This window comes from Trichomycterus rosablanca, chromosome 7 (genome assembly GCF_030014385.1).
Source record: "Trichomycterus rosablanca isolate fTriRos1 chromosome 7, fTriRos1.hap1, whole genome shotgun sequence".
Classification (NCBI taxonomy): Eukaryota; Metazoa; Chordata; class Actinopteri; order Siluriformes; family Trichomycteridae; genus Trichomycterus; species Trichomycterus rosablanca.
The window spans coordinates 8,912,948-8,938,285 of NC_085994.1; the positions used below are offsets into that span (position 1 = coordinate 8,912,948).

The 25,338-nt window shown below is 40.2% G+C and overlaps 1 protein-coding gene across 3 annotated transcripts in view; it reads right to left on the reverse strand.

Annotated features, from left to right (window-relative positions):
- The window catches only part of LOC134318151 (IQ motif and SEC7 domain-containing protein 1), a 134,015-nt gene that overhangs the window by 23,986 nt on the left and 84,691 nt on the right, over positions 1 to 25,338 (reverse strand). For all 3 annotated transcript variants that reach the window (XM_062998937.1, XM_062998938.1, XM_062998939.1), the window contains one exon: positions 3,056 to 3,344. In XM_062998937.1, coding sequence (XP_062855007.1) covers positions 3,056 to 3,344 — 289 coding nt within the window. The remainder of the gene's footprint in view (positions 1 to 3,055; positions 3,345 to 25,338) is intronic.

The window sequence follows — 25,338 nt, forward strand, 5'->3', positions numbered from 1 at the left end:
CCAGTCCTACAAATTTCTGATGAAAAGGTTTTCAAATGTTTTTTTTTTCTAAACCTTTGATTATAATATATTATAAACTATGAAATATATTATCATTATAAAATACATATATTATATATTATACATTTATATATTATAATATAAAAAATTTCTGGTGAAATATTACAAATGTAAATTAAAGCTTCATAAATGATGCTGGGTTTAATCCTTGCTTCCAGTCACTGTATGTTAGGAGGATGGCAAGTTAACCTTCTATACTATGTTTACACTGTAGCAGTTTCATTGCCATGCATTATTTATACTTATGTCTTATTTATAAAACTTTTTATAAATATTAAAAAATTCATGATGGTTTTGGTGTAATGACAGTTACACAAATTGTAAGCTTATAAATATATACAGTATACCATATATAGTGTATACACTACATACAGATACACAGGGGTGGAAGAAATCTTAATTTTAAAACACTTCTCTGAGGACAACTGGTCGATTTTGAAGATACGCACTTCTGACTACAGTCGAATCCGGTTAATCGGACCAGCCGCTTATTCGGACCGAATCCTAAAGTACCGAAACAAATCCTATTATGTACGTGTAATGTTATTCGCTTATTTGGACCAAAATTCCGTTTAATCGGACCAAAGAACGTGAGAGCGAAAAAGAAAAAGAAGCCACAAGTCGCCACTTAGAGCGGATGCAAAGCGGGTCAGCGAGATATGGGAGGATTCCTGGGCTCCCCGGGAGAATTTATGCTTTTATCAAAGGTCAGGAAATCCGAAAAGTTGTGCTGACAAGAGCAGGAAAGTGATGATGATGCCCCTAATGAGTTGGTGCAAGCGACAACGCAGGATGCTAGGAAATGCATTGAAACTTTGCGCCGCTATTTCATGCAGGAGGGAAATGAAGGCAGTCCCGTAAGCAACAGTAGTTCTTGTTTGTACGTTCGCTATACGTGTATATCGCACAATAAAGGTTTAATAAACATTTAATATGTTACATAAATTATAGCACGTCCCGTCTTGTAACATAGGGCGTGTTCGTGTAATCGGACCAGCCGGTTATTAGGACCAAAACGATCGCGTCCCGATGTGGTCCGATTAACCGGATTCGACTGTATACCTATTTACTATTTATAAGCAGTTTAGAAATGTAAAAAACTTCTAATGTCTTTATTTCTATTAATCATATGTAAGGTTTGGCAGCTATATAGCCAGCAGCACTTAATTAATGGAAAATGCAATAAACTGCAGCTGCATTACAATATAGTATTGTTAGGACTCTCAGCTTGAATGAGAGAATTCATGCATTTTTATGTTTTTTATGTGGCACAGCGGTAAAATACGCTAGCCCACCCAGGGCTCTAGACTAACGTTTTGCACTGGTTGCACTGGTGCACCTAACTTTTTTTCTTAGGTGCACCAGCACAAAAGTTAGGTGCACCCAAATTTTCGACCGCATCGCATTTAACACCGCAGTTTTACAGGTTCACTTTTTTTTTTTTTTTTTTTTAAATCACTGTCCATACAGGCAATATTGACTTGGAAATAACTAACAATCTGGTCAACATGGCCTCGTCTGATGATCTGTTTGCTGCTGCCTGACAATGAAGGGCAGTGGGGAGAGGGGACACTTGGGCAGTGCATTTATCGCCGCATGTAATGTGTTTTATAGATGCATTGGGCTTTTTCAGCCTTTCAATTCGAAATGTATTAGAACCAGTCACAAATATACTATTGCCGGCCACTGTCTTCTTTACAGTTAATTATAGTATTACAGACTAATTATAGCACACTTATAAAAATAATAGAGTAAATGTGTATGTATGTGTGTATATCTATTTATATGTGTGTGTATATTTAAAATTATATGTATATGTTTGTGTGTGTGTTAGAGTGTAATCTTAAATGCAGTGCATTATATTATCGGCTTTACTGAATCTTTTACACAGATTCCCAAAATCGCTTGCGGTGCACTCGCTGCGTATTTTGACTACATGTATTGTAATATATTTTGGTCTTTTAGTTATTTTTATATTTTACTTAACGAAAACATTGTCGTGTTTTTACTTTCACTATCGCGGCACTTTACCGCTAGCATTAGCCCCTCGCTACTGTAGAGGGTCGGCTCACCTAGCCGCTGTCCGGTGGGGATGTAACGGGTCTTTTGCTGTGCGGTGGTGGAGGTGTGGGAATAAAGGCACACGACAGGGTCGAGTCACTTTTACTGTTTAGTCAGGACTTAAGTGAGCGTTACAACACTTTACACCGCCGAGCTCCAGAACCCGAACTTCCATTCTGGGGACATCCGGCGAGTCTCATATACAAAACTAAACTTACTGCAGAACGTCCGAACGCACATGTATAAACCTGGTGCTGCATTCTGATTGGCTGAGCTGAATGTCGCTCACATATCACCGCTACAATATTGTCCCGCCCTTCGCTATCTCTGATTGGTTTAGACCATGATATTGGCCTAATGTGTGTCTGTTGTTTTTTTTTTCCCTCGGACGCCTGGTCGCACCGGTGCGACCTGAGATTTTTTTTAGTCGCACCATTGAGAAATTAGGTCGCATGTGCGACCAAATTGGTCGCACTCTAGAGCCCTGCCACCAGCATTGAGATCTCGAGCTCTGAAATTCTATTTCAGCTCTGATGTCAGCCAGTCGGGTGCTTACACAGACAAGCAATTGCATGTGTGTCTGTATGGGGTGGGACAATGGCTGAACAGGGTTTCCTCAAAACTGCTGCAATTGCGGCCCCTGCTGGCTGATCAATGGCGGTTGCACAATAAAACGGGGAATAATGGAGATCGGTGCCTGACTACAGATAGTCAATACAGATCCACATATGAACCTGCCCCATGCAGGTGAAAAAGATGTGGTCGGTACTGCACGTGTCGGATGTGTGTGTGTGAGGGTTGCGATCGTCCCCCGTCAGGTCTCCAGCAATAGAGGTGAATTACAATAGGGTAACTCGACTAAATTGTGATTGGATTGTAAGGAAAACTGGGGGAGAAATGTACAAACAGAAAAAGTAACCAAACATCCAAACACCTTCTTATCCTGCAGGTCTGTGGAGAGCTCATAGCTGTCTGACAGTGCTTTGCAGCGTTTGTTCTCCTCCTCTTCTTGTTTGCGCAGTGCCAGGCTGGCAGGTTGGAGGCGTGTGCGTTGGGCCCAAGCCAGGCTTGCTGGGCTTGGAGGAGCCACAGGGGGCCCCTGAGAGCTCAAAGATTCCCCGGTAGCCTTTCCATAGTGGTCTGAACTGACCAGGTACGGGCCCTGACCGCAGGAGCTGTCTGAGTAACTGCCCGTATGTCCACAGCGAGGATCTTCTTCCACACTAAGAGAAAGAGAAAGAGGAAGAGAAGTTAATTGTGTCACTATCATTAGTTCTGATGGAGCAGTCACATCGAGTTAACAGAATCTAAAACAATTTCCTACTTGAAATTTAGCATGCTGGCTAAGTTTGTGAGCTACGGAGCTAAAGCTTAGCTTACAGATTTAGATGTGTGTATATTAAGGATGTAACGATGCACCACAAGACAGTTAAAAATCGATTCACATGTGTAACGATTCAAATTGGTTTACATGCATACTGAATCAATATTCACTTTAAACAGCAGAGGGCACTGGCGCTATTCACCTCGTCTGGTTGACGGCACTGCAGGGTTGCCAGGTTAGGAATTTTCCTGCCAAATTTATTTATGTGAAGATACTTTATTTGTATTATTCATTTATTTATTTAATGTGGGATTTATTAATTTAAGGGGTTTTTTTTACACAAAAAGGGAAATGTGCAGCATTGTTTTGCAGTTTGTACCTACCTCAGAAATAAAAGGGCATTCATTATTTAGATAAATAAAAGATAAGCACAAATACAGTATTTTATTAAATAATAAAAGGAAACTTTGTCATAATTTGTCTTCAATTTCATTTTGTTCAAAAATTCGGGAAAAAAATCGTATAGTGAAACCCAGTATCGTGAATTGCATCGTGGGTAGAGTTTATCATTATTTCCCTAGTGTATATTGGTCATCAGGCTATGTTTAAATGCACTATATGTTTAAGAACTGAGAGGTTGTGTGTCAGGGTCAAGTCTTAATTTTGCCTTGGCTAAAGTACATAAAAAGGGCATTTACATGAATTAGATAAACATTGTTTTGGTAATTTAGGGGAAGCTTAGTGTGAATAGAAATGTATTTAAATTTAAAAATGTATTTAAACTTTACAGTGTTAGGATGGTAAAGATAATTCCACCATACCCGCAGAGTTAAATTTACAAATAACTAAATTAAAGTTTAACCTTGAGGCTTTACTGCAGTGATTCCTAAACTTATTGCAATCCCATACACAGCGTATGACTCTCCTAAATCCCAATAAACTTGAGAAACTCTTCGCCAACAATACTGTACCTTCACACAAATGCAAGTCACCCATTCGGTGGGAACTGATGCACTCCATAACCTGACAGATCTTGGCTTATGCACCTTTTACTGATAACAGTCTGGATGGTACTTGTTTTTAACACAGAGAACTCAATGGCAGTTTTCCCAGAAATTAAGCTGAAACTTGGACTCATCTGACCACAGCACACATTTCCACCTTTCTGTCTCTCAGTCCTTCTGAGAGGAAGTTGTGTCTGGGGAACTCAGTAGCATTTCTGCATAAAATTGTACCAGTTACTAATTCTTACTATGGACTGTTTCAAAACAGTGTAACCTCTATATTTTACTCTTGTTTCATCTGTCACAACTGTATGAGTGTGCTGCAGGACTAATACAAATTTTGTTTATATTTGCAAAATACAATTAAGTTGGTCAGCCAAACATTAAAAGTCATTTCTTTATACCTTTGTCAGGTAAATAAAGGATTGAGAGAATTAACAAATCACTGATTCTTGCTTTTATTTTACAAAATGTCCCAGCTAGGGATGTAACGATGCACCACAAGACAGTTAAAAATCGATTCACGTGTAACGATTCAAATCGGTTTACATGTAAAATGAATCCATATTCACTTTAAACAGCAGAGGGCACTGGCGCTGTTCACCTCGCCTGGTTGACATCACTACAGGGTTGCCAGGTTCTGAATTTTCCAGCCAAATTTATTTATGTGAAGATACTTTCTTTATTTGTATTATTCATTTATTTATTTAATGTGGGATTTATTAATTTCAGGGGGTTTTTTACACAAAAAGGGAAATGTGCAGCATTGTTTTGCATAGTTTGTACCTACCTCAAAAATAAAAGGGCATTCATTATTTAGATAAATAAAAGATAAGCACAAATACAGTATTTATTTTATTTTTTAAAGAGAAATAATAAAAGGTTTAAAACAATTGTGGGAAAAATCGTATCGTGAACCCAGTATCGTGAATCGCATCGTGGGTAGAGTGTATCGTTACATCCCTAGTCCCAACTGATCTGGAAATAGGTTTATATGTATGTGCATTTGACAATATAAAGAGCTTTGACTCTCTGTAAAGGCAGTGTGTCGTTTGGTATATGTCTGTTTTATAACACTGATGATTTGCATTAAGTAAAATTGCTGGCTCTTGGGTGGCGCAGTGGGCTATATGCTAACCCACTGCTGCTGAAATCTGGGTTTGAATCTCAGAGGTGCAATCGGCCATCCAGACATCTACACAAACATGACTGGCTATGTCTGTGAGGGGGCTGGCCGAAGCCCTGCAGTGGATTGGTGCTCTGTTCAGGGTATATTCCTGCCTTGCACTCAGTGTTTCCTGGTGAGAAACGGCCCGCTGTGACACTGACCAGTAAAAAGCAGTTGAGGGTGGCACGGTGGCTCAGTGGGTAGCACTGTCACCTTACAGCAAGAAGGTCCTGGGTTCGATTCCCAGGTGGAGCAGTCGGGGTCCTTCCTGTGTGGGTTTTGTGGAGTTTGCATGTTCTACCGTGTCTGTGTGGGTTTCCTCCGGGAGCTCCGGTTTCCTCCCACAATCCAAAGACGTGCAAGTGAGGTGAATTGGAGATGCAAAATTGCCCATGACTGTTTGACATTAAACTTGTGAACTGATGAATCCTGTGTAACCAGTAACTACCGTCTCTGTCATGACTGTAACCAAACTGTGTAAAACATGACGTTAAAATCCTAATAAATAAATAAATACATTTAAAAAAGAGAACCTCATGAATGACCATTAGTTCTCTAAACATGCTGTTAGCTAAAACCATGAACAGTGGACCCTGTGATCAGGTACGTGAAGTCTGAGAGACTGATTGAATGAAGGTTTTAATAGAAGCATCGAGAAAATGAAAGAATGACAACAAGGTCGTCGTCTGCCAATACTGCAAACATACTGTGAATAAGACCAGATCTAATTATGTCTAGTGAAGAAACTGTGAGTAAACAGCCATGTTAGGACGCTAACACAACATTAGCCCTGCAAACGCCCAGTGCTTAGCCATCTGGCGTGGATACAGGAGAACAGCAGAAGAGCAACTAGATGAAGCCGAGGAGATGGAGGAGTGTGAAAGAGGACGTGGTGGATGATGAGAGAGAGAAGCAAAAAGAGCGGGAGTAGATGTAAGAGAGAGAAAAAACAAGAGCCATGTGTGCCGCTCTGTCACGTGAGAGAAGTCAGGCACCACGGGTAGCACCAGCTTTGCGGCTCTGACTCAGTCGGCCATGAGTCAGAGAAACTGAGAGCACCAGAGCGAGAGTGATGAGACGATCAGAGAAATAAAGAAAGTGTAATGAGCCAATATATGGTCCACCTGCACCTACTCTACTGTGCATTATTACAGCCTGACTGAATGACCACTGACCACTGGACCTGCTCAACACTACTGCTGGGTGATTTTCACAATTCATTTCATTATTTTAAATCTATTACGCTAGCCCAGCACCACTGAGCTATGGGTTTGAATCTCAATGGTGCTATTGCCTGGGTAAACGTCTACACAGGCACGACTGGCTATGTCTGGGGGAGGAGATGGCCAAAGCCCTGCGATGGATTGGTGCCCTGTTCAGGGTATTCTTGCTTTGTGCCCAGTGTTATCCAGTGGAACCACACCTGCTGCAACCCTGACCAGGATTTCACAGTTGATTTTGGTGTTGATTTTACATTTTCTAAACATATTTAACATTTAGGGCTAGAGATGGGACGATCGATTGGCTACGAATCGGTATCGGCCGATTTTTAATGAAAATATGCTATCGGCGATCGGCGATATTTCCTAAAAGTAGCCGATCCGATTCGATCGTGTGATATATAAAGATCACGTTAAGTTAACAGCTCAGTGGATTGATCCAGACTTTGAGCTACGAAGCACCAACCATCACATCACCATTCATCAACCATCGTACAGAAACCATCGTGAAAGCTCTTACGATGTAATTTTGCTGATTGTAATATTTACTTTAAAAAGATAATTCAACCCGGTCACATCTGAGTCGATTCTATCAGCACGTTATATAAACTCCTGGTTCACTTTGGTAAATCGTGAGCGGTTCTTACTTGTGATGTAGATGAGAACAGAAAACGTTACAGAGCCAATCCGAGGCAAAAGTTTATTCATTACCAAATTCGTTAGTTCAGGATCATCTGCTGAACTTTTAGAAAACTTTTAGCTCCTAAGACGGAACGAGTCTGACTCGGTTACAGATCTGTGGTAATAGCAGTTTAATGAAGCTTTTTAATGAAGCTTTTTAATGTAAGAGAGTCACACAAAATGTTCTGTAGTAGTTGGTGTTTATTTAAAACCACGACATTTAATTAATAACAGTAAACACGGAGAGATAACTGAGAAGAGAAACTTATGCTTCACATAAAAACGAATCAACTCATGAATCAATGAATCACTTATAGCGATACTGTGAACAAAGCGTCTCTTCTAAAGGCACACACACACGCGCGCGCGCTGCTCCGGTTTATCTTTACTGTGAGGCTCTTTTTAAGTTTATTTACTGCTAATCCCCCCCGATCGGAATCGGTGCCAAAAACCCCGATCGGTCCATCTCTATTTAGGGCACCAGTTTACACCACTCTTACATTATATTTCCACATACTTAAATAATAAGGGCAGTGGTAGCCGGGTGAGGTACTGGACTAGTAGTCGAAAGGTCACTGGTTCAAGCCCCACCACTGCCAGGTTGCCACTGTTGGGCCCTTAAGCAAGGCCCTTAACCCTCAATTGCTTAGACAGTATACTGTCACAGTACTGTAAGCCACTTTGGATAAAAGCGTTTGCTAAATGCCAGAAATGTAAACGTACATATCCTGCCTTGCATCTGTGTCTGTTCTGCAGTGTTCCAATACACACTATATTACTTGATCACTTGCCACTGTTGTGTAGTCGGTAGAGTCTGGCAAAGTTATCAAGAAACAGTTTGTGCCACTTATCCTCCTCATACACATGAGCACTACAGTTTAGCCTCTTCACACACATCCATGACCCTCTGCCAGCTTATTTGGAAAGGCAGCAGGTCACGATTCTGTAACCGAGCCACTATGTTCCCTGTCAGGTAGGCCCGTTACAATAGTTTTCAGATAAATGTATGCACAGGTTAGTTGCACAGATGTTTTACTGCGGTTCTCAACAACAAAAGTGGGCAGTTGTCTCATTTTGGGTTGCAGATCTTCTAAACCACCTTTCTCTAAAACCCAACACATTCTGGTCATTTCTGACCAGGTGACTGATTAATAATTTTGAATCAATGAACAGAATCCAATACACGATCATAATCACTGCATTAGATCACATTAGAGATGCACATTTTGATTTACTTTCTTTTGACTGATAATCCACAAGCAAATATCATCCCATCAAAATATAAAACACATTATTGTTTAATAATAATAATACATTTAATTTGTAATGCACTTTACATTTCACATTAATCTGTCACACATGCTTTATTCATTTAAAACTGTATTAAAACTAATACAGCAAACATGGCAGTAATATAGAACAGTAAGATTACTGCGAGCAGAGCCAGTTTAGCTTTCAGAATGCAGATTTTATACAATGCTGGTGACAAACAATTCATTATAAGTGCTAAACTAAACATGCTCATCATAATGAATAGAAATGTAGTTGGTATATTAAAGCTTTTTCTAAAACCATTAGTATTGTTATTATAAGATAATAAGCAGAGTTATACCATTATCCTGAAACACAATATAAAAACCACACTAAATAAGTTCACAAGTGCAGATTTTACCATGCAATCTGACTCCATGCTAGCTTCACTGTTTGTAATTTTAATATATTATAGTTCTGCTGTTCATTATTTAAATAATATTAACACTGAAAAAGTTTTCCTGTTCAGATTAGAATTGCTGAATACAGCTTGTAACCGGAGCTGGCGTCTGTGCATTGTGGGTGGGTAAGTGTTTCAAATCGGCACTATACAGACTGTAGCTGCGCTCTCGACTTGTATCAAGCATTTAGATGAAAATCGAGATGAACACTACACAGCCCAAGAGTGAAGTGTTTAAAATGATAGGCACTATATTGCCAAAAGTATGTGGACACATAACCATGAGCTTGTTGCACATCCCATTTCGAAACAATGGCCATTAGTATAGTGTTGGCCCCCACTTTGCAGACCAACATTTACATTTTTGGTATTTAGCAAATGCTTTAATCCAAAGCGACAATTGTGACCACATACATTGCATGCAATTGAGGGTTAAGAGCCTTGCTCAAGGGCCCAACAGTGGCAACCTGGCAGATGTGGGGCTTAAACCAGCAACCTTATGATTACTAGCCATGTACCTTAACTGCTGAGCTACCACTGCCCACCTCAACCCCGACCAGGATAAAGTGGTGGTAAAACATGCCTTGTTAAATCTCCAGCTGGTTTGATGTTACGTTGGTTTATTGCAAGACCCCAACACCACAATCTGTGATCAGTTCTTTCTGCATACTTACATGTAAGCCTGGGCTCGACGTGGGAGTTTTCTCTTCCAGTGGAACCACATGGTTCAGGAGCAGTTCCAGCTACCTCTGTGGTTTTGGCATGTAGATCAAATATGGTTGAATAATACAGTACATACAGGACATTGTTCATCTTCGAGTAACCATGAGCTGTCCTGGAATCAGGAGAAAAACTCTAAACCAGCTCCTGGTGTCTGCACTGAGTCCACTAAGTACAGTTTGGATGTGATGAGCTAGATGTTCTAGTAAGTGTAGATCAGACACAGACGGCTCTACGTGACTCTCATTCAATCAATTTAAACTGATTCTTATTTCCTCTCCTACACTCACTTTCTTCGCATTTTAAATATCTCTGTGCAGCAGCAGCAGCGCAGCAAGAGGCTGGTAACCACCAACATAGCAGCCTGGCATTAGCAACCACAAAATGAATCTGACAGCAACTACAAACAAAGCATTAAAACTCTAAAGCCACGTGAAAGGACTGAGCAAATACTTCTACAGCAACGGACCACTCAGGTTCATTGTTGTTTCACCTTCCTCTGACTACCTGCCTAATGAATAGCTGTTATCTGCACTGTATCAGAATCTCTTGTACAAATACCCACACACTCAAACAGTGTGACATAGTCAAAAAAATATTTATTTTCTCTTTAAAATAGTAGTGTGCATTCTGTCTGTGATGTATCCAGTAAACAAGTATGTATGTATGTATGTGTGTGTGTAAGTCAACAACATCAGAGCAGCTGCAGCGTCCAATAACATGGTGAGCATGTGTGTGAACTTGAACGCACCCACTGTGTCCTCTACCCAGAGGTCAGCACAGATTCTACACTGCAGCGTACTGATGATAACAGTTCATGATTGTTTTTAAACAGGATGCTCCCACTGTCCAGGAATGAAGTGCTTAAAATGATAAACACTATGTTGTCAAAAGTATGTGGACACTTGATGTATGTGGAGCTTGTTGGACATCCCACATGGGCAGTTGTAGCCTAGCGGGTAAGGTACTGGACTAGTAATCAGAAGATAGCTGGTTCAAATCCCACCACTGCCAGGTTGCCACTGATGGGGGGGGGGGGATTAGCAGTAAATAAACTTAAAAAGAGCCTCACAGTAAAGATAAACCGGAGCAGCGCGCGTGTGTGTGTGTGTGTGTGTTTGTGCCTTTAGAAGAGACGCTTTGTTCACAGTATCGCTATAAGTGATTCATTGATTCATGAGTTGATTCGTTTTTATGTGAAGCGTAAGTTTCTCTTCTCAGTTATCTCTCCGTGTTTACTGTTATTAATTAAATGTCGTGATTTTAAATAAACACCAACTACTACAGAACATTCTGTGTGACTCTCTTACATTAAAAAGCTTCATTAAAAAGCTTAATTAAACTGCTATTACCACAGATCTGTAACCGAGTCAGACTCGTTCCGTCTAAGGAGCTAAAAGTTTTCTAAAAGTTCAGCAGATGATCCTGAACTAACGAATTTGGTAATGAATAAACTTTTGCCTCTGATTGGCTCTGTAACGTTTTCTGTTCTCATCTACATCACAAGTAAGAACCGCTTACGATTTACCAAAGTGAACCACGAGTTTATATAACGTGCTGATAGAATCGACTCAGATGTGACCGGGTTGAATTATCTTTTTAAAGTAAATATTACAATCAGCAAAATTACATCGTAAGAGCTTTCACGATGGTTTCTGTACGATGGTTGATGAAGGGTGATGTGATGGTTGGCACTTCGTAGCTCAAAGTCTGGATCAATCCACTGAGCTGTTAACTTAACGTGATCTTTATATATTACACGATCGGATCGGCTACTTTTAGGAAATATCGCCGATCGCCGATAGCATATTTTGATTAAAAATCGGCCGATACCGATTCGTAGCCGATCGATCGTCCCATCTCTAGTTTAGACTATCAACTGTAAGTCGCTTTGGATAAAAACATGTGCTAAATGCAGAAAACGTCAATGTAAATGAAACCATGGCTGTAAGTATAGTGTTGGCCACCACTTTGCCATCCCACTACAACCCTGAAGAATAAAGCGGTGGTAAAACATAAAAATTATGATAATGAAGATTCTTGTCAGCAAAAATTAGTGCCTCATTTAAATATTAACTCCAACTATATTATTACCAGTGTGGATATCCAGACAGCATCACTTGATGCCTCCTAAACTAATAGCCGACATCCATCTGTTACTCCAATGGCTGTTACTCCACTGTTCCACTTTCGAATGCTCATGAGGAGAGCAGTTTTTCAACTTCCCACTGAGCAAAGCACTTAGGAACAACAGGAACAATGCATTTACCTCAAACACAGGATTTTACTGCTTATCTAAGACTGTAATGATTAAGGCACTGGAATAGATAGTCTTCTTTTGTAGCAAGCATTGGTATCTTGATTAAGGAAAACTGTGTGAGGTAGTCTTGGGCTATACTGGCACACTCTTGAGTTGGTCAGTTACTCCAATTATTATCATAATTCATGTCATAATTGCGGTAAATTTTCAGTAATTTAATTCATGAATTGTCTGGTCAAGGTCACGGTGCGTCTGATTTACTGGGAAAAAGGCAGGAAACACCCTAGACAGGTCGCCAGTCTATCACAGGGTGGACAGACACACACATTCACACAAACACACACACATTTAGGGCTATTGTAGTAGCTCCAGTTGGCCTGACAGCATGTCTTTGGATATGTGTGAGTAAACCAGAGCACCAGGAAGAAACCCACAGGGGCACACGGAGAACATGCAAACTTCACACAGAAAGGACCATGGCCATTTACCAGGGAATCGAACCCAGGTCCTTCTTGCTGTGAGGCAACAGTGCTACCCACTGTGCTGCCCCGTTAAATTCTGACTCACGGTGAGAGGCTGTATGTTTGATATTTGAAGAGATACTGATTAAAATCCAAAATAGAAAAATGAGTTCATATGACAGGATTCTACAGCGCTTACATGTACTTCTTATTTATTTTTGTTAAATGTGAGTACTGTTTGGATTTAAAACCATCACATTTTGATCTGTGTAGGTTATCATGAATAAAAAACCCTATAATTAACTTAGCAGTAATGTAAGTTATGGTTAATAAGAAGGCAGACAGAATAAAATACAACATTTGGGCTTGAAATAGAAGAAAAGCTGCAGTTGCATCTAAGCAACCACACAAACACACACACACACACACACACTCAAACAAATGGAAACCCTGAAGGCAGTGATAGAAAACATGCTAATGGTTACACTGGTAACACTGATGTAATTAGTTTCATTACTGTCCCAGTTATTCGGGATAATGTGTTATAAAGTGTTAAACACCGTGCTCGGGTGGCACAGCGGTAAACTAAGCTAGCCCACTACCGCTGGGATCCAGAGTTTAAAATCCCAGCGGTGTTATTTAAATGAGTGCAAATCGTTAAAGAAAACATGATATTACACAAATGACAGTATGTAAGAGTACAACACACTTTATAAGCAAAATAAGCATTACTTCATATATTCAATGGTGACTCAATCAACTAGTTCACCAAATGTAATCAGTAAACCAATTTAGCTTATTTGATACCAGCAGGTTTGATTTTAGCCAGACCTGTAGAATAAAAATGCTGCTGCTTTTAATCCACACCAACAACATCCAGCAGTCACAGTCTGTTATTTACAGAAACCTAAAACCTAATCCTAAATTATAAAAGCCATAGAACAAAAAATGAGTGTAACAAAAAGGAAGAAATGTCAGTGCTAATCTGACATTTGCAACAAGAACCTAAATATGAATTTGATTTCAATAACTGATTTCAAAATTGCTACTCATTGCCTCCGGCAGGCTGGGCGCCTACACGAACAACAATTGGCTTGTTGTTCATTCAGGGTGGGTGCCATATAACTGATGCAATTACGATCTCTGCTGCTTGAGGAATAATGCATTGATCAGGGTGTGGCTCTCCATACACAAAGCTGATCCTCATATGAACTTGCCTCGTGCAAGTAAAAAGATGCAGTCGGCTACTGGGGTGTGTGTGTCAGTCTCGGCACTCCTCAACCAGGGCAGAGATTAGCATCAGTAGAGAGGAAGAATAATGCAATCAGGTAATTGGATATGACTAGATTGGGAGTAAAATTGGGAGAAATGCAAAAAAATAAAAATACAAAATTACCCTAACCCTAACCCTTGTTTTACCAAATTTCCTTTCAGGACCTGAATGATTTGTCTTTATTAAGAGAAGAAGGAATTACATATGTAGTGTGGAAGTACAGTGATACAAAAAAAACAACTGATTTGCAACAAATGAAGCAAATTAAAGTTTTAAAATCACAGATTCAAAGTCCCAACTTTACCACAAGAGATTGTAGCAGTTCAAGCCCAAAAACAAACACTGTGTGTTTGATTTAACTCAATATCTAAAATCAGTGTGATAAATACACTAAAACCAGACAAATTTAAATACCAGCTTAGGTAAACGAATACTAAGATCCATGCCAATCAAACATTGCCCATCCTTAGTATCCTTCGTGTAAGAAAGGAAAATAGACGGAAAAAAAGTATTTTTTACGAGGGCACTGCCAGTCAGTTCTGCCTATAATTAACACTGCTGTGGAATTAATTGAGCAATATTAATTAAAAATGCTGCTCAGACCATGGCCGAGGTTTCTGTCCAGAGAGCTTGGCAGAGACTGCGAAAAAGGATACAAACATTTATTCAGCAAAGTCATTTAGGGCTAAGTAGAGGAAGCCTTGTACTTTTCTTAATGCTGAAACCAAGGACAGGATTATAAATATAAGACATGTGTTGGAGCTGCATAAATACATAAAATTAAATTAAAAATTAACTAAAATAAAAAAGGACAATACAATTACATTAATTCTGGAGATCTTTATATGTCTGGCCTGTGGGCAAGATGGAAGCCTTTTCTAACAAAGAAAAACATCTCAGTCCAACTACATTTTGCAAGAACCCAAATCAAGTCTGCCTAAAGCATGTAGAAAATGTGTTATGGTCTGATGAGACCAATGTTGCAACACTGCAAATCACCAAACAGACACCATACCCACAGTGAAGCATGGTGGTGGCAGCATTATGCCTGCTGGAACTAGGGCTATTGTCAAGGTGGAGGAAATTATGACTAGTTCTAAATATCAAGCCATTTTGGCACAAAACCTTTAAGCCTCTGCTAAATTACTGAAGATGAAGCGTTACAACTCAAAGCACACCTCCACATCAACCAAAGAACTGCTTCACCAGAAGATGAATCCAATTAAAAATCTGTAGGGTGACCTGAAGAGGGCTCATTTTTTACATCACAAAAACCAGACATTGTTATAGGGTTGTGTAAAATGTTTATATCTATTGTATCTACATGTGCTTGTTTTTATTTCCCACACACTGCAGGTTGTACTGGCACTGTGTGGAGGACTGACACAACAGCGCGCCATAAAATGTCATCGTCACCTCTGTTGTGGGGATCCAACAGATAAAAGCAGAATCTGCTAAGTTTGTGTCAACCCACACATTATTTACTGTCCTCAACAAATGAAGAATTGTCTAATACATTTACTCTGCAGCTGTAATTAACTTTGTGCTTGCTCATCTTAATATTTGTGTCGGTCTCAAATATCACAAAGTTCACATATAATACAAAGGAACAGAGAATTTTTCTTGAGCTGAGAACTGACTGGGTAGTTTTAAGGAATTAGAGGCAGAAAAAGAAATATTGATTTTAGAAGTTATTAAATTCGATTCTCTGCTAGCTCATTGTAAATTCTTTATACAGATGAATATGTGTGAATGTCAGCTCACAAACAATCTCCAAACAGAATTTAAAATCAAGCCATGCCACACATGCTTCTGTACGACATCTGACAAGACTCAAAGAAAAGCATCCTTATTTAAGACCTCATTCCTAAGAGTTTTAAACCAGTTTCCAACCATCCTATAGATTTACTCAGTTGTCAAACAAAACCCCAACATTTCTATGCTTTTCACACATATGATTTTGGTTAAGACTAGCCACAAGTACTGCTGGATTCTTTCGTGGTCATGACATACACATGGGTTAACAGATGTCCTGTGGCGTATTTAATAAATGTAACAAAAAAGCCTCAACAAAACATGGCTGGTTTAACAAGCGGCACTATTTGAAATATCCACAAGGGCGCAGCGGTCTAATGTGCAAACCCACTGTTACGACCTGGTCTAGGGCAAACACGCCGTAACATTAGAAGCAGAAAAAAGTGGCTAACTAATGATAATAATAATTTTTAAAAAGAACCGCTCAAAAATAGATGAAACTGAGTCTTAACAATTCCGTATGAGAAAGTTTATCTATTATACTGTGCAATATATTTACAGAGAGAAATACACAACAGAGGGGTAAATATTTTACAGGACTATTAACAATACTTTTACATATACACACACAAACTTATACACCACGCTATACACAACAATCATTCTAGTTAGGACTGACAGACACAACTAGGGGAGCAAACTGTAACTACACAACACACTTTCCAACACAGTTCGGCAGCAACACAACGTCTAGTGGGCCATGAACAAAAGGCCCTGAATGAGTTCGTCTGCGATTTATGAATGGTTGGCTCCCGCCTCCCGACATGGATCTGACGCTCTGGGTGGTTGTGGAGTTAAGCAGCTGGATCCAGGCTGACATCCCATTCGTCCTTTCCGAACCCCAGCCTCCACAAGGGACAGCGATCTATTGGTTATATACCTGTTGCAGAAATGACACAAATACAAAAAAAAAACCCCACAATATGCCGCCAGTTCGGTGGCGTAACACCCACCACCGGCTATCGACCAGCTGGGCTGTGCCTGTATGGGATAAAAGGTTGAAAATAATCTAAGAGGCTTAGTGTGTCTCTCTGAATGCAATGCAGCTTTTTCTAAACCCAATAGTAAGCCGATAAAAAAGATAATTTATGTGTCAGAGGGGGTGCATGATAGTCTTACCCCTGGAAAAGAGAAGGGGATTGGAAGCAAATGGGAAAAAAGAAAAAAAAAAGAAAAATAAATGTCCACAGTATTATAAACTTTTACTAACCGCGGTGCTATTTGACAGGCAGGCAGGCAGGCAGGCATCAATAAAGATATAATTAGCTATGTCTGGTAGGGTTGGGCGGTATGACGATATTACCGTATACCGCGGTATTCAAAAATGGTGACGGTATTCAAAAATGGTGACGGTATTTTTTAAATGTGAAGCGCCGAATTTCTGCTTCAGGTTTACCTTGAAAACTGAGACTTTAGGACATGCGCGCATCCACAGTGAGGGAGGGGTGGGAGGGGTAGGCGGTTGGAGCTCGCTGATTGGCTGTGGGGTGATAACACAGAGAGACGAGTGAAGAGCCACACTGGCTAGCGTTAGCTGTGAGCTAACAAGCAGAAACTGAAAAACGGCTCGTCTTTTAATTTTTCAAAATCAACATTTTTTATCAGTTCAACCGGAAATGAACGCAAGCGCGCGCATGCGCGGACATGTACTTATTTACTAAATATATCTTCAGTGTAAATCGAGCACAAGTGTTGAGAAAAAGGAGCAAACAGTAATAATAATGTTACGCCCAATCCGCTGTTCTGACCCTTGTCTGCCATAGATTTTCCTGCCTATGTAAGAACTATTTTTTCCTAAATAAAAGCGCTATATTAAGAAAAAAGAACGTCTCACCTGTCGTGTAATGTGAATTATAAAATATATTGTCTGGCCCTTTAAGAAAGTGAAGCGCACTATAGGGCGTAGGGAGCGAGTGTGTAGGGAAGAGATCGGATTTGTACCGTTTCCGTGTTCGTGTTTTGCACTGAGCTTGGGTGATATTTAAAGTAGCGTTCTCGTTAACCACTCAAATGTTTGGACTTTGAATTATTTTAACATTATTTTACATCACCGTCAACATTTACATTCATATTTTTTGTTACGGTATAGAACTTAATTCTGGATTACAGGCATAACTAATCGTACACGTTCATACACTTTTAAGTGTAACTATAAACTAAGCAGTTAACTTTTGAAATATATTGAAGTGTGTAGCTGCTATTATTCTGTTTTGTGTGGGCAGAGAGAGATTACAATGCCAAAATGTTATGTTAATGTTTGTGTTAAAGTGTAATTGATACACATGCATTTATACTTATGCGTATTTATTATAGATCAGATAAGATAAGCAATGTTTGACGTTCAGATTGTTAAATCTTTTTATAATAAAACATTGAAATATTGTAATTACACTCAAGTGTGTACACTGTAAAGTTTGTCCACGACACAACCACCACCCCCCCACCCCCCCGCCGCGGTAATACCGTATACCGCGGTATTTCCTGAAGACGGTATGACGGTATGAAAATCGGCAATATCGCCCAACCCTAATGTCTGGGGGATGGTGGATGGGTAAAGCCCTGCAATGGATTGGTGTCCTGTCCAGGGTATTCCTGCCCTGCACCCAGTGTTTCCCAGCGGAACAGGACCTGACACAAACCTGACCAGGATAAATCTGTTTGCATTGACTGGGGCAGTGGGTACTCAATTAATGTCTAAAAAATCTATTAAATAATTCCAGTAGAAAGGTTATTGTTCTGATCACTTAACCCGTCATGTTTCATTTACATAAGGGTGGGGAAAAGCAGATGGTTTGGGATATACGAACATTCAAAGCAGCTAATTTAAGTGAAGTAATACTGAATAGTTCAAACTGAAGCGTGACTGTCATGTGATGCGCAGCATGTCCAGTCTGAACTGGCCTTGAATGTGACCTATGGGGTAATGGAATAAATGGAGTGGAGCAGATGATTTGAAACGCACTTTCATTAGTAATGGAGTACAAAGTCCCAGCTCAGGGCTCCGACAACAAATGGACACCCTTGGGGGTTTGTGTAAATGTAATATCTGGTTAGAATGCCTCTGATCACTGATGATAATACGATAATACGTGTATATGTATGTGTCTCTGTGTGTAACAGCGATGGGACTAATAAATCACATGCGGCGCACCATATGGTTCTAGCTAATGCTTTAAAAGGAAAGAACTGCGCCCTGTCTGAGTCATCAGGATTTAATTTTGATAGTGTGTAATCACACTGTGCTAAGTGTGGAAGCTAGGTGTTGTGCAGACGTGCTGATTTATTGCAGGTAAAAATGGAAGACAACACAGAAAAGCTTCACTTGAGTTTATTTTTAGGCACAAAAAACACACCCATTTTCAGGAATGTGCTGCAGCTCATTCTAAACACTGTACTCAACTTTGTACATACAGGTATCATCATGTCCCGACCTGGAATTCTGAGAGTTCATTCAGTAAACTCTTTCAGCTTCCTGGTTTCTGCCGTTAGCATGTTGATCTTCTGTTTCAAGTATTCTCATGTGTGCCTTAGCAGCTTCCAGAGCTTTCCGTGTTCCTATTTTGGTTTTCTGGTGAGTGTTATAACTGGGCAGTGGATTGAGTAGCTGGCTGAGTAGCTGGCTGGTAATGCTCTCTTTATGCGGTCGCTTTCCCTTCTCTGTCCAGTCGCACTGCTCAAAAACTCCAGACCTCTGCACCCAAGAGCACCTGCTTATTGGTCTGGTTTTATTTTATTAAATTCTCATGGTTGGGTTGTAAGTTTTTCTTTTGTTCTGTTCTCTGGTAAAGCATCCTGCAATTTAGGCAACTAATATCTTAAGTAGGGATGTAACAATACACTCTACCCACGATGCGATGCGATTCACGATACTGGGTTCACGATACGAATTGTCCCGATTTTTTGAAACTGAAATTGAAGACAAATTATCAAAAAGTTTCCTTTTATTATTTCTCTTAAAAAAGAAATTGAAATACTGTATTTGTGATTATATTTTATTCCTCTAAATAACAAATGCCCTTATATTTCTGAGGTAGGTACAAACAATGCAAAACAATTTTGAATTAATCCCAATTTGGCTGAAAAACCCCAAATTTGGCAACCAGGCATATAGCGCCAGTGACGTCAACAAAGCGAGGTGTATAGCGCCACCGCCCTCTGCTGTTTAAAGTCAATAGCGATTCATTTTACATGTCAAATCGATTTGATTTTTGAATCGGTTATTAACTGTATTGTGGTGAATCGTTACATCCCTAATCTTAAGTATAGGAATCCACCTGACGCATCTCTAACAAAGCACTCACCAACCAGTAATAGGTATGGATCATACTTAGGGCCCTACTAAATTCATGGGGAAATGTGCTTAATTTCACGGACCTTAGTCTTCAAATAGTGCAGATTTCACAGACTTTTTATAGAAGTGACACATTTCACGACGGTCATTAAATAACACACATAAATTAAATACTGAATGATGTCTGGGCTTTAAACTCCCCACCTCTGCGTCCACATAATCGATTAGGTTAGTCAAGTAGTGTTTTTAGCTGCTTTAGACTGCTTTACAGCCACGGTTCTGGACTGCTTTGCTGGGGGGGGGGGCAATGCACACCCCAACCTGCATGTCAGCGCATTCATGCGCTTGCGCGTTTATTTCCGGTTGAACTGATAGAAAATGTTGATTTTGGAAAATTTAAATACGACCCCTTTTTTTTGTTGTTATTTGATTTTTGATCTTGAAACAAAATGAAATGAAAATGAAAACTGAAACTATTTTCAATTTTGGGATTTGAAGTGAAAAACGAATGACCAGGCCGCTCAGGTGACACAGCTGTAAAAACCCACACTGGAACCTGAGCTGGGATTTCGAATATATCGTATCGAATTTTGGCTCTGCCTGCCGGCTAGGCTGAGCGGCCACATGAACAACAATTGGCCTGTTGTTCAGATATGGGCGGGATTAACCGGATAGGGTCTCTCTCTCATAACTAATGCAATTACGACCTCTGCTGGCTGATTGATGGCGCCTGCACAGAGATGAGAAAAGAGTGCTCTCAGGGTGTGTCTCTCCGTACACAATGCTGAGCTGCACTGCACTTGTCAAAGTGTAGGTGATAAGATGCATACGGCATTCTCCCCACGTGTCGGAGGGGGCGTGGGTTAGCTTCGTTCTCTTCAATCAGAGCGGGGATCGGCATTGGTGGAGAGGAAGCATGACGCAATCGGGCAATTGGACGCGCTAAAAATAAAAGGGGGAGAAAAAGGGGAGAAAATGCATAAATAAAAAAAATCAATAAATAATTTTTTAAAAAACGAATGACTAAACGTACACGGACCCCTTTGCTTGCGTTGTACTTGGAGGGGCAATGCCCACCCCAGCGCTGACGCTGCTGCTTTAAAATCCACAAAGGGACAAAACGCACACAATGTATAAAAATATACATCAAACATTGTCAGCACACTACACCACAGAAAAGTCTGGAATTGCTAAGACAGCCTCATATTGCATATTGTGCCTCATATTTCATACACTATGCAAATGGGAAATACTGAATCGTAAACCTTATATTTTGAATTTCACAGCAAATTGCATATTACACGGGTTACGGCTTATTTCACGGTCCGTAACGTGATTTTCAAGGTCGTGAATTAGGTAGGGCCTTAGTCACACACTACATCAATATTGCACAATGTCCAGTAATGGGTGTAAAAAAAACAGAGTAAGATCAGAAAGACAGTTAAGGAGGAAAACGCTAGAAGTCATGCATTTGAAGTCCCTCAATGAAGTTTATCTTCCTAAAACATTAAACAGATTGAATTAATCAGAGTCATGGCATAATGCATTACAAGACTTTATTCATAATGCACAGCTGCCTCAAAGCAAAAAGTTTAAATATTTAGGACCTGCCACAATGAATCATTCTGAGCTACAACCCACCATAGTTATATCATAGTTATACCATAGTTATATATCCCCCCCCCCCCCCCCACACACACACAAATCATTATAGCACTGCAGACATTCAAACTCTGGATCTCAGTGGTAGTGGATTCATGTATTTCACGGCTGTGCTACCCGTGTGCTCCCCAATACTCATTAATAAAACATAAAATGTAAAACATATACGGTTTTATAACTGTAACCACATGTTCAGACTGACAGCGATTTTTCACGTTTGGTCGCCCGAGTTGCTCATCGCTCAACACCCTGTGTTCACACCAGTAGCGTCATCATGCCTGTGGGAGTTTCTCTTTCATCTCTAGTAAAAACTATTATCTAGGAACCAAAAACAGTGTACTGTTTCACGGTGGTGGAGACGCTCAGTGCTCAATTCATATCGGTAATCGGCACATCGCTTAATTTGCATGAACTTTGTTTTTTACTTTTTCGTATCACTGACTCCGCCCACTTCACGTCACCTCCTATTGTCGGAAATCACCAGCATAGAAAATGGGCGGCACGGTGGCTAAGTGGGTAGCACTGTCGCCTCCCAGCAAGAAGGTCCCCGGTTCGATCCCCAGGTGGGGCGGTCCGGGTCCTTTCTGTGTGGAGTTTGCATGTTCTCCCTGTGTCTCAATGGGTTTCCTTTGGGTGCTCCGGTTTCCTCCCACAGTCCAAAGACGTGCAAGTGAGGTGAATTGGAGATACTAAATTGTCCATGACTGTGTTTGATATAACCTTGTGAACTGATGAACCTTGTGTAATGAGTAACTACCATTCCTGTCATGAATGTAACCAAAGTGTAAAACATGATGGTAAAATCCTAATAAACAAACTGTAATAAAAAAATAAATGCCGGTTGCTTTGTCACTTAACTTCGCTGCCAGACTGACTGTAAGGTAAAAAACAATCCTTGATGGTCATAAGAGGTTGCCAGATACAAAAATTAGAGCATGATAAACCATGAGATGAAGAAGAGGCACGGACATGACCTCATACCAGTAAACAAGGACCAGTCAACCACTGCTGTTGGCTGGAGCACAGGATGGCAGACAGGTGGCCAGGGCAGAATAAGCGGGGGATGCAGCATGCAGAGACATGCAGAAATAGAAAAGGCATCACGAAGCTCGTGTCTATAGGAGCTCTGAAAGCACTTCGGTGTAAACACGACATTCATTAATAGACAAAATCTTGGCCTGCACACATCTTCTATTAAGCGCTAATATTGCAAATGGCCACAATAAGTGGTCGTCAAAAAAGAAAACATTAAGAAGCAGAACTGAATCATCACATTGTCCTCTGCAGCCTTTAGATACAGCACAAAGCTAATGCGATTTTGGACTAAAACCCACACTGAGAGCATGCAGACAGGCCTGGCAACGTAGGCAAAGTCCTGCTGCCCACATCTGTACCCACACAGAAAGCATTTCAGTGAGAGAGTGGAAAAAAGAGACCCTTAGCAGTCTTGTTAGGCTCTCACAAAAAAAAAACTTTATTGTTCTGATGAACTTAAAAATAAAAAACAATAACTGGAGCTAGAGCTAGCTCTGCATTCAACGGGATGTTCTCACTGGGTGCCTATTTTCATAAAACTCTACCCGGAGTGCGTTTTGGGGTAATACAGAATAAAGTCATAGCAACTTTGTAAACAAATGAATCAGCAGCTGGCTGTCAATGCTGGCCAACTAGTTATGTCTACTGAATTTACGCACTACACTGTGATAAAGCATAACGCTACACAGATCTTTTTTTTATTTAATTTTTATTAAGTTTTTTATAAGTTTTATAAGTTTTATCACAGCTTTATTCTGGTCAGGGCTATGGTAGGTCTGGCTTCCCTGGAATAACTGGGTAAAATGCCAGTCTGGTTTTCTGCCATAGCAGATGCTAGCACTCTTCGTTTTTACCAAATATTGAGGAACTTCTCGGCCAACACAAAGGTGTAACAGTCCTTTTTCAGAGTGGGCCCCACGTTTGGATCCAAGCTGGGCACGGGCTGTGGAAGTTTGAGTGCTGCTCGTTTACTGCTGCCCCTGGCTTGTTCTGGGTTTTCTTTACTCTGACTAAAGTAGCTATATTGTGAGCCATGTTGTGAAAACTAATTTTCATCTCTGCTTGGTCCCTTTTCTATCCACATTCTTTGTTGTGGGCTACAGATGTTTTTGTGTCTTTTAATTTGACTTGACAGTTTAGTACCTCCATTAATTCCTACAGGGGCACTTTTTAGCCCCCATTAGAACCTCATTTGTGTTCTAACTGATTGGAATGGGGAAAAAAATGTTTCCACATTAAAAAGAACTATGCTTTGATTAAAAAAAGATTTTAGAATTATGCATGGTGTGTCCATATCCAATGTCTTTTTATATCATGAATGCACTTTTATGTGTATTTGCACATTTATCAAGCTTTAAAAACATACACACGCCCAGGTGGCGCAGCAGCATATTCCGCTAGCACACCAGCACCGAGATTCTGAACTCCTCGGTTTGAAACACGCCGTTGCCACCGGTCAGCCATAACTGGCAGTGTCTGCAGAGAGGGAAGGACCGGAATATGTCGGCGGGGTATTCAAACGCTGTAAGGAGGTAAAGACTCTGATTGGCGGATAGAGGGGCCTGTGCAGAGGGCATGGGTGGAAAAGGGTTCCGTTAAGGGCTGAGCACGAGTCGGAGGAGGCGTGAGCAGCAATATACCCTCCTCAACTGCAAAAAAACCGGGATCCCCAGCAGTGAAAGAAAAACGCATAAAATATATATTAAAAAACAACAACATACACGGTTTTAAATTAGGGATTAAAAAATATCTAGAGAATTGTAGGTATTGTCATTTATATTGGTACGAATATACAGTTTCTTTTATAGAGGCACTTATAAAGCAATTTTCCAAAATAATTTATTTATTCTTCAGGCCTGGAAAATTTTCTAAATCCAGACTTACTTTAAATTCCATGTTTTTCATGACTGTACAAACCCTGAACATCACAAACGTTCATTAGCTCTGACAACACTGCCATTTACAGTGGCCTATTAAAATGAAATGTCATCTGCTGTTTGAAAGCTTGAAAAGATGATGGATCCCCTTGGCCCCCTGCTACAAGGAATAAAAAGCCAAAGTGCAAGACAGACAGACATAGTTCATGTAAGGTTTTAAAGGGAACATATACTTATTCCAGGGCAGTCTAATGATTTCAATTACTTTTGCTCTTTTATCTTGATAGTGATGATCTACAAGTGGTGACTATTTTATACTAAAAGAAAATTTCTTCAGATGGTCAGATGGATTTCAACAACCAGTAAAAGAACAGGTCTGCCATGGGCTGAAGAAACCCAGGTGACAATGTCTTTAATCAGGTTTTACCTGCTAATGAGCTTTAAAGCTTGACTGGAGTTTGTTGACCACATGCACAAAGAAAAGCAAAAGCAGAGGTTTCTCACACAGCATCCACTCAGCCCATAGCAATGTACGGCACGCTTGACTGCAGACAGTGCTGCCTGTGTTCCAGCAGCATCAGATTCATGGCAGACATGTTACTTGCTGGGGCCTGGATTAAGTGTCAGTTTCAGTTTTTATAAAAATACTATTTTAAATAAGAATGTTTAAATGTGTGATTAATAGTGTAAACTTGTGATGTGTGGTACAGTGATC